At 46.9% G+C, this 9,434-nt stretch overlaps 3 protein-coding genes across 3 annotated transcripts; 1 reads left to right on the top strand and 2 right to left on the bottom strand.

Moving 5' to 3' along the window:
* Positions 1-506: 506 nt before the first annotated feature.
* Positions 507-1,409, bottom strand: LOC117893373. Its single transcript, XM_034799967.1, has 3 exons — positions 1,214-1,409; positions 754-1,157; positions 507-687 (listed from the first exon to the last, which is right to left on the bottom strand). Exons 1-3 carry the CDS (start codon positions 1,379-1,381, stop codon positions 507-509), a joined length of 753 nt encoding a protein of 250 aa, XP_034655858.1. The 5' UTR covers positions 1,382-1,409.
* Positions 1,410-1,696: 287 nt separating this feature from the next.
* On the bottom strand, positions 1,697-2,754 carry LOC117893370. Its single transcript, XM_034799963.1, has 3 exons — positions 2,463-2,754; positions 1,975-2,399; positions 1,697-1,912 (listed from the first exon to the last, which is right to left on the bottom strand). The coding sequence occupies exons 1-3, from the start codon at positions 2,619-2,621 to the stop codon at positions 1,741-1,743; spliced, it is 756 nt and encodes a 251-aa protein (XP_034655854.1). The 5' UTR covers positions 2,622-2,754; the 3' UTR covers positions 1,697-1,740.
* A 285-nt stretch (positions 2,755-3,039) lies between these two features.
* LOC117893371 lies at positions 3,040-4,107 on the top strand. Its single transcript, XM_034799964.1, has 4 exons — positions 3,040-3,184; positions 3,245-3,364; positions 3,421-3,701; positions 3,780-4,107. Exons 1-4 carry the CDS (start codon positions 3,083-3,085, stop codon positions 3,925-3,927), a joined length of 651 nt encoding a protein of 216 aa, XP_034655855.1. The 5' UTR covers positions 3,040-3,082; the 3' UTR covers positions 3,928-4,107.
* Positions 4,108-9,434: the final 5,327 nt, after the last annotated feature.

Here is a 9,434-nt window from a genome sequence, read left to right as displayed (position 1 = left end):
ACGCGTATTATATGCGTATTAATTACAGCGCAGACATTTGCATTTAAACGCCTATTTGTACGCAGGTACACGGGAAAGACACAGACCCAAAAGATGGTGGTGGGTCCCCCCAGACAGACGCTGTCTAACACTGGCGCGCCTTCAGCCCGGTAGCCAAAGCTCGAGCTGTAATTATTGAATTAGAAGACAATAGGCCCTAAAGAGGCAGCGCTGGAGATGCGTACGGTTTGATAGTCGGGAGCTAAAGACCACCCGAGCGTTAAGAAAATACCCAAAGATGGTTGCTTGATGGGTAGGTTGATGCCACACCAGGACAGGCCGAACAAAAAGAGTTATTATCTTCGGATATTTGCATAAATTTCACGCCCCAACAAATGAAATGATCCACAGAGGAAGTCAGCGCATTCTCAGATTGTTTGGGAAGCAGCTTCCACCGGGCGATGTGTGTGTTCTAGATGGTATCTAAAAATAATTATCACAATATTATAGCTATTCTACACTTAGGATCAGCCCAACATTCGGAGGAACTCGCTGCCCAAATGATGAACATCGCTAAAGTGTTGCAGCAATGATTTGGGGCACCTCTGGAATACCTGATCGCAGTCGGTGCCAGCTGCGCCCAAGCGTTCAGCCTGCAGATAATCGTTGTCCGAATGCTCTGACAAAGTATCCACAGAAGTGGAGGGTCTACGAAGAAACAAGAGTATTAGCAGAGAGCTCTCTCTAACCCTGTTTAGTTGGGGTAAAACTTACGTGAGCAGGATGTGGAGTAGTTCGCCCAGCAGGCCATTCCTGTCATCGAACGGAGCTGCCGCACTCTCACAGATGCTCTTAAGGATGCAATCTCGTCCGTGGAGGTTCATGCGAATGGCCAGAGCCTGGAAGGCCTCGTACACCGACCAGCGATAGGTGGCCAGCGCCTGAACATTCTCTTCCAAATCCCACGAGGACACACCGAGTTCTTCGTCTGTTTTCTGCATTACCTTCTGGAAGATGGTGGCATTCGCTGGTAGCTTACGGGCCGTGATGTCATGGACATCCTTGATCCTCAATTGTTTGGCGGAATAAGGCAAATAGTAATGCGCCTTGAACACATAGCCCGTGAGCACGGATTCAATCTTGAGATCCTCCACGGGTATACCAAAGCCAATGATCATCTGTCAAGAAGGGAGCGTAAGAGATCATTCCTTCGATCGATTGGGGAGTTCCTTACTTGCATTCTGGTGGGATTCGCTCGTGGAAAGATCAGCGGCAGCCAACGGGCTTTACGCACCAGCAGTTCACTCTCACTGTGATGGTTGTGGCTGTCATTGAAGACAGAACCATCAACCAGATTGAGGAAACCAATAATCACAAGAAATACATTCAGTTTTGCATTCATTTTGAGATCCTTGACGGACTAAGACATGGACCACACAGCTTCAAAGGCAAATTATGACTAGATGCGGGACCATCAAAATGTTTTCACTTTAACAACCAAACGAATAAAACTTCTTACTTTCTTTGATTAGAAAACCGAAAGTGCCATTAGACACTGGACAATGTGGCACACTTGAGTCACGATCTAGACTCCAAAGGTCTGACCAATATGTGGGACGTCACTGTGGCCTCAGAGAGAACTTCACGTTCTCCCAATTAGCACCCGGACTGGGCTCCACATTTGGCTTGCTTTGTTTCTAATCGCCGTTTCCAAGAAGAACACTGAGCGAAAGTTTTTGGTTGGACTTTTGGTTTATTAGCTCAAAACAAGACCTTATCCAAGTTGTGGTGCAGCTCGCTGAAGTGCTGCAGGAGACTCAGGCGGCACTCCTTGAACACCCGATCGCAGCCGGCACCGGACTGGCCCATCTTCTCGGCATAGTAGTACTCATTGTCCGCATGCTCCGACAATTTGTCCACCGAAGAGGAGGGACTGTAAGGGAGGGGAAAAACTGAATAAGGATGAGTTCTGGTTGATCTTTGTCCTCTACTTACGACAGCAGAATGTGAAAGAGATCCGCCAAGAGGCCATTGGCAAAGTGAAAGGGTTCCTCGGCAGCCTCGCAAATGCTCTTCAGGACACAGATCCTGCCCTGGTAGCCGAGGCGATCGGCCAGACCCTCCAGTCCCTTGTAGACGGTCCAGCGATAGCTGCTCAGCACTTTGTTCGTTCTCGTCAGCATCTTCCTGGTGTTCTTGCCCAGCTCGTCCACGCCGACCAGAAAGTTCTCGAACATGGGCTTCCGCTGCCTGCGGGCACCGGTGATGCCTGGCGTGGCCACCTGTGTAATGGGCAGGGCTGTGGGTGTCCTCAAGTCGTCTGGCGTGATGGGCAGCCAGTACTCCACTTTGAGGACATAGCCCGTGGTCACGGCCTCAAAGTTGAGATCCTCCAAGGGTAAACCAATGCCGCCAATGAACTGCGGGAGCAATCGAAAGAGTTAGTGGATCAGGGTTGTGGTCGGATTGTGGTCTCTGCTCACCATGACACGTGTGGGTGAGGTTGTGGGAAAGATCAGCCAGGGGATGGGCGTTCTCTTGCTGCGCTCGTGCTTGGATGGGCTGCCCAGAGTGGCCATGGCCATGTGCAGCATCTGGCAGAGGAGGCAGCCCACCGTAATGGTTGCTATTCTGGATTTCATTTGTGTTCTTATTTTTATGATTTTTGCTGAGCGATTCCCCAGCGCGTTGTTAATGCCAGCTCTGGCAGGTGGATACTAAAAAGTATTCTTAATGTTCTTTTTCTAACTCACGAATTTTCTTTTTGATTTCTCAATAAAAACAGCCAGAAGCCATCTACTTTCTCGCGAGTGGAAGAATGTTACACATTCTAGCAATTAGCACCTCTCGCCTCTCCGTTTGTGGCGCTCAAAGACGCTCCAAGAGACGCCCAGAGAGGGGTCATGTGGTAACTGTGTAAATCTTGCATATTCCGGTTTTGTTTTAGCTGCCGTGTGATACCGTAAGCCATTTCTCACTCGCTCATTAGAGAGCAGTCTCGTCCAAGCTGCCATTTCTGACGCCCATTTTTTGCTGTCTTCTAACTGATTGTGCAACGTGCAATTTGCAACTGCAACTTAGTTCGCTGAAAACTCTCCTTAAGATGGGTTCGTCGCGCTTTCAAATTTGTTTGGGTCTCCTAATGATCCTCTGTTTGGAGCTCTCGCAGGGTTTTCTGTTCTTTCCACGCCAGGGATCGTTTGGGGTAGGTACAGTTGGGTCCAAAACAAAATTTAAATTAAACTAAATGTTGACTTGCTTTCAGTTGCTGGCTGCTGTGGCCATCCCGCTGGATCTTTCACCCAAAAATGTGTACATGGCCTTCAACTTTGAGTCCAACTATGCGCTGCCCTCAAATGACTCCTACAATCAGTGGATCGATAGGGTGAGTGCCTCCCAAAAGGTAATATAGATCAATATAATCTATACTATTTCTTTCAGTGGGATCTTGACGATCCCTTCATGGGTGTTCCTGGCAATTATACACCCATCAATGCACGTGACGGCGGCGCCTCCGATGAAGAAAACGAAGTGAGACGCCGCTCGATGAGATCCCCGATACCGTTCAGGCGCCACGACTTCTATCGCAGCATTATCAACTACCTGACCCACTATGGGTACAATGGCTCCTCCTGCCTGCTGCGAACCATTTGCGAGGTCAACGAATCGCCCCTGGATGCCCACAATGGGGTACTGGGCAGCATATTCCAAATTCTATTCATGTGAGTGTCCGTCGTCCAGGGGTCACTGCTAATCACCTTTGGGTTCATCCTCTCTACCTCTTCGTCTCTTCGCGCTAGGCCAACGACGAGTGCCGCAGAGCGTCAACTGCAGCACGTGGACGAGCTCTATGAGGCCTCCGATGCGGGCACGCGCGGCTCTGGCTGCTCCAAATACGTGTCCAACTGTGGACACAGTTTGCTGGACCTGATAAGCATTGTGTTTTGAATAATTACCCACCACACACACTAGAACTAACAAAAAACTGAAAACTTTAAGTGCAGCTAGTGGGAAATTTGGCACAAAAGAGAAATTCCAAGTGCCCCGCTATGAGATACAGAACTTTATTCGGAATTAAAGAGCTGCCGTATAAGCAATAAAGTTTCTAAGATGTTCACCCGTACAACAGACACCCGTACAAAGACGCTCCCCAAGCAGTTGTCCTGGCTGGGGTCTGATGTTGCCTCCTGCGGCGTGAAATGTTTTAATTTTCGCTTAAAGCGCTTAAAGACGACGACGCAGTGGCCCCGGCAACAAAGCAGATGACGAGCTCAGGGCAAAGAAAAAGGAGTCCTAAGCTGGCCGCATGGTTTCGGGTTAGGGGTTTCGGCTTTTGAGGTTTTTTGCTTAATATTGGACATGTGTGTTGAGAGACCCTGCTTTATATTTTTGAGATGCCGATTCTCTTCTTTCCGCTCCTTTCTTGTGCCTCTTTGATCGCTTTTTCCGCTTCTTTTGTGCAAATTGTATTCCCGCTGCCTCCAGCCTTTGTCTGAGTGTGTTTTGCGGTCTCCTTTTGCGTCTCCTCAGGAGCCTGAGCCTGTCTATCAACAATGGTGAGTGGTGAGTGGAGTCTCTTTTATTTTTGTTTTTCTGTTTTCTGTTTTTTTGTTGTTTATTTGTTTGTTTGTTATTTCTTTGATTCGATTTGCCGCCTTTAGGGAGCCTCATCCGTCCGCAGAGATGGTGAGAGCGAATTACGCCTTCTTTGATTTTGGCAATCCATTGAAATCATAATTAGAAGACAAATGATTCCTCCTTTCGCTTCCACTCCTCAAACAATGGCGAGGCATCGAAGCTGAAGTGCTTATGTACGCCAGAGTTTGAGAAAGGTTTAAGGAATATCACAATGAAACTTGATCACTAATAAGCTTAGGCGAAGGCACAGGGGTGGAAGATATTTGTGGAGTTGAGATGGAAATATCAGAGTACCCCTAACACACATATTTGTGCCTGTTTGCAGAAAAATACGTACTTTTTATTCAAACTTCACTCTATATTTACACTGCTTACAAGCTAAGGCTAGAGCGCCAGTGCATTGTGCAAAGTCGCTAACAGTGCGCTGTTAACGAAGAGCGTTAGCATTCTGTTAACCTGCTTTGGTAACAACGCTGTTCTTCTCGAACTAGGGTCGACACTGCGCACACAACAGACACGAAGTCCAAAACGTTTCTTGCTTCTCTGCCGCGGCGGCAGCTGAGAATTTGTGCATGGGCCGCTGCGGCTGTTCACTGTGCATAAGCCGAATCCGCACGAAGCTTTTACGCTGTGCGTTTGGCGACTGCGCTGCCCGTGATCCATGCACAGAGAATATAGAATATACATATGTTCCATTCTTTACGAGTACATTTAATCATGTGATCCATCTTACCATATCCATCCATAGATCCTTAACAACTCTCAAACGCATATCCATCAAAAGTGATCCATCTCTTCCTTCATAAATCTCCCTCTCGTATCTATATTACCACAGGATGCCATCCCAGCCATGTATATATTTCATATCTATGCTGTGTCTCATCTTGTCTATATCTCAATTGCTTGGGGCTCATAAACCTCACGCACAACCATCAAATGTGATCCATCTCAGATCGAGATTCCTACAATTTTTATGGGGTTTTTCGTCTGCTCTTTTCGTCACTTCGACATGGCAATGGGAGGGAGGATGGCAAAGTTGTCGCCACTGATTTACGGCCAGGGAGAGTTGTCAGTTCATTTCTGAGTGTGTTTTTCTCTGTTTTCAAACTTGGCATTGACATTGGCTCCATAACATTTTAATAGGGTGCTGGCAGGTGCTAAGGAGATTCTTCGCTCTCTCTCGCTTCCTGTTGCGGTTAGCTCCAGCCGCAGTCTAGGGGGAATTGGCAGCTCTGGTTTCTGTCCCTTTGCCTTTGGGGGCTGGTTCAAATTGATTTGTAATTAGTTGCAGTTGCAGTCAACAATGTGATTATCTCGGCATTTGGCATGGGCCTCCACCACAAGAGTAGCCGGAGGTGGAGCTGTAGCTGGAACAGAAGGTGGAGCAGCGGCAGCTGGGGGCGGAGTGCGGTCTAAGGTTACACAGATGTGCGCAGGCGTGGCCCAGACCTCATCTCATCTCAAGAAGCGCATCCACTTGAGGCTCGGTCGTGTGCATAAATTATATCCAAGGCTAAACATTAGCCCGGGCAATTGACAGCTCCCTTAAGTAGTCATCTATCCATGACACATGTACATGTCCATGTACATATGGACAAGGATGTAGGGGAGGGCACTGAGAGTTGTAAACGCATCTGTGGCCAGGGATCCTGTGGACAGCCGATCCTCTGCCATGTGTCAGCAACTGTGGCCGCTCTGCGATATCCCATTCACAGCCGCTGACAGTCGTTCGGGCTCGGATTCGGTTTCGGTTTTTGTGGTGTAAATCATTGAATGGGATTTGTCAACCATTTTGCGGTTTCCATTTAATGAATACTTTTTGCGTGTCCGTCTGTGGCTCCTCTTTTTTTTCATGCTCTTTTAGAGCAGTTATTAAATTAGAGTTTAATCCAGTTCGGACACGGCTCTGTGCACATTAATTGAATTCATAAATGAGCAGTTTATATGATATTTATAAATTAACTAATTACCGTATCATTCGATTGTTGTGCTGTTTTTGTTGCACTTCACTCCTCTGGCGGCTTTCAACAATTGGATTAAATTTCATAATGCAAACTGGCAGTTAAAATGCCGCATTTAATAATACCAGCAACAAAAAAAATCAAAAAAGTGTTTCAGCGTTTGACAGCGTTGGGGATTTTCGGTTTGTTTTAATTAACTTAATCGAATGAGTTTTATGAGGTTTATGCGAATCTACATGTGACAGGAATAATTGTGGGCAGCAACTAATGGATTATGTAGGGGATGTGTAATCGCATTAAATGGCGTTCTATTGCTGTTTATTATTGAGGCCAGGATTGCCTCAACTTTCTTCGTTAGTAACTGAATGCATATGAGCGTTTCTTAAGGTGGAAAATTACAATTTCCCAGCTCTTATCGAACCGAAATCTTAATGAAGAACTTGCTGTGTTCTCCCATGAATTTTGTGATTAGTTTCAAGCGACTTAACAGCACCGCATCCTAATAACCATTTCAAATTGATGGGAAGAAGTCAAACGAAAAAACAGAATCATTAACCGCCGTCCCACAAGTTCTTTATCGGGCAACATCAACACCTTAATTTTCCCTCTTTTTATATGAGTACAGACATCCCTGTCAGCGTCATCAGTCATATTCATTGTCGGTAATATGAATAATGTCAAACAATTTCATTGCATCAGGTCCAAGGTTAACCCCGAAGGCAGCTCTGGCTGGCTGCATTTATGTTTTGATCGATTGCAGGCCAAAAGCTGAAACTACTTTGACATTAATTGACTGCCGAATATGCACAAGCGCATGAAATTATGGAAAATCTTATTAAAGTCAACCCATCACGGCCCCAAGCCGTAGCCCAAACTCCGTCCCCTACCTTTCGGGTTTCCCCTGTAAAAATCTACTCATCCAAAGTTCATAAATGCTAATGTGCCCCGCAGCCTGACGATGATTGATGGTCGCTCGTCTCAGACGCCAGGGCGAAGGCGAAGGAAGGAAGTTCCTGGGCGGATGAGCGGGTTTGAGAGGGTTCTCCCATTTGCCGCACAGAATGCGCAAAATTATGCGGACAACACAAAAACCAGGATCAATCCTTGATGAAATGTATACATTTCGCCTTTATTCTCCTGCCGTGGTTGCTGCGGCTAATGCTCCTATTTAAGCCAATTTAATCCCAAACCGGCTTAGGACCTTGTAAGATCTGGGATTAGGCCATGTTGCAACATCTTTTCCGCCGAAGATTTAGTTGTTATGCGGTGGCAAATATTTGGCCCAGAGGGTTTCTGTTTGTAGGCGGTGTTCCCCTAATGATCTTTGTGCCCAAAAAGGAAATCAGATTTTCTAGTTCCTGGGAAACTAAACTGACAGACAGAGAGTGGAAGAAAATATCCTTTTGTCCTTCCTGTCTGTTTTCCTGTTTGTGGGTTCCCTTCTTCAACTCTTATCTCGGTGGCTCTGCATTTGTCCGTTTTTATTTGGCCTCTGGCACGTGTCCTGCTTTTTCTTTTGCTTGCCTCAAGTTCACACTCGGCAGACAGCAGACATCAGAGAGGACCCTCTGCTCCCTCCACTCCCACTTCTGTTTTGGGTGGATTCCCTTTTTCCTTTTTTTCCATGTGTCTATTGTAGTCCGCAGCGCATAATTTTTCACTCGCTTGTTTGTGGCGTCTCCTTTGCTGGGGGATACCATATTTTTTACCATGTGTGTGTTGATAAATTTGCTTAGATTATCATCCTGGATCCTGTTGTGTGGTCAGCCCTGCTTTGCTTGCTTGCTCGCTCGTTGTTATCTCCCTGTCGTAATTAGTCTCGAGCTTGTTTGCGCCGCATTTACACAAAATGCTTTTCCAGGCGCCTCACGCACCCAGGGAGAAGGAGTCTTTGGAGGGGGCTCAGTATTCAGACAGAAAGATGGGCTAGGCCCGGTCCGAGTCCGAGTGAGGGTCCTGGACTCTGACGTGTGGCATTTTGTCTAGGCAAATTGCTCGGGCATTCACATACACAGCTCATTTTGTTTAGTTGAGAATACTTGAGGTTCTAATAGATAACCCAAGAAAAGGCATATCTCAGAGCGAGCGAGAGAGAGTGTGCGGAGAGGTCTCACCTCCGTCAAACTTACAACCTTTTAGCATAAATTTCTTCAGTCAAGCACGACAGGAAGTCGCCGGCAAACGCCGCCCTTAACCGCAGCCGCAATTTCCATTAGCAGCCTAGGAAGAACCATCGTCACATGTGGGATGTGTGTGTGTGTGTGCGGATGGTCCCCAAGAACATTTGACATTTTAAGGAGCGCCAAGTGAGTTGGCAGGATCGCAGGTAAAATGTAAAGGTAAAAGCCCCCATACAGACAGCAAGAGAGAGAGAGAGAGAGAGCCTCGCCCATGGATATGTCAACTGTTTTTAGCACGCACAATTTGAGGGAAAGGCAAACACAGAACAGGGAAATATTCTCCAAGGTAACATGAATATATAACCGATGGACTCGAGCGTTAAATACACATCAGAGAGATTGGCAGGGGAGCAGAACGGTACCTGCTCCAGTTCCAGGTTTCCCCCGCTCTGTCCCTCTGTCCACACCTGTGGGAAGAGCTCGAATTACAAATGCAATGTTGAAATAGAAATTAAATGCCGGGGAAAACCACATTTTAGACAAATGCCAGAGCGAACATATCAGCTTTCAGGAGGCAGGCGGCAGCATCCCCGCAGCCTCTGGCAGGTATCCTCTGAATCAACCACAACATAAACACCTACTTCCTCTGCACTCAATTGACACCCGAGAAGTTTGCCAAAATGTACAAAAAAATGTAAGCAGGGACGGGGACGAACACTCAACCACAATGCCAAGG

The sequence above is a fragment of the Drosophila subobscura genome, chromosome J (assembly GCF_008121235.1).
Source record: "Drosophila subobscura isolate 14011-0131.10 chromosome J, UCBerk_Dsub_1.0, whole genome shotgun sequence".
In the NCBI taxonomy this organism is placed as follows: Eukaryota; Metazoa; Arthropoda; class Insecta; order Diptera; family Drosophilidae; genus Drosophila; species Drosophila subobscura.
This window is presented reverse-complemented; position numbering and strand designations above follow the sequence as displayed.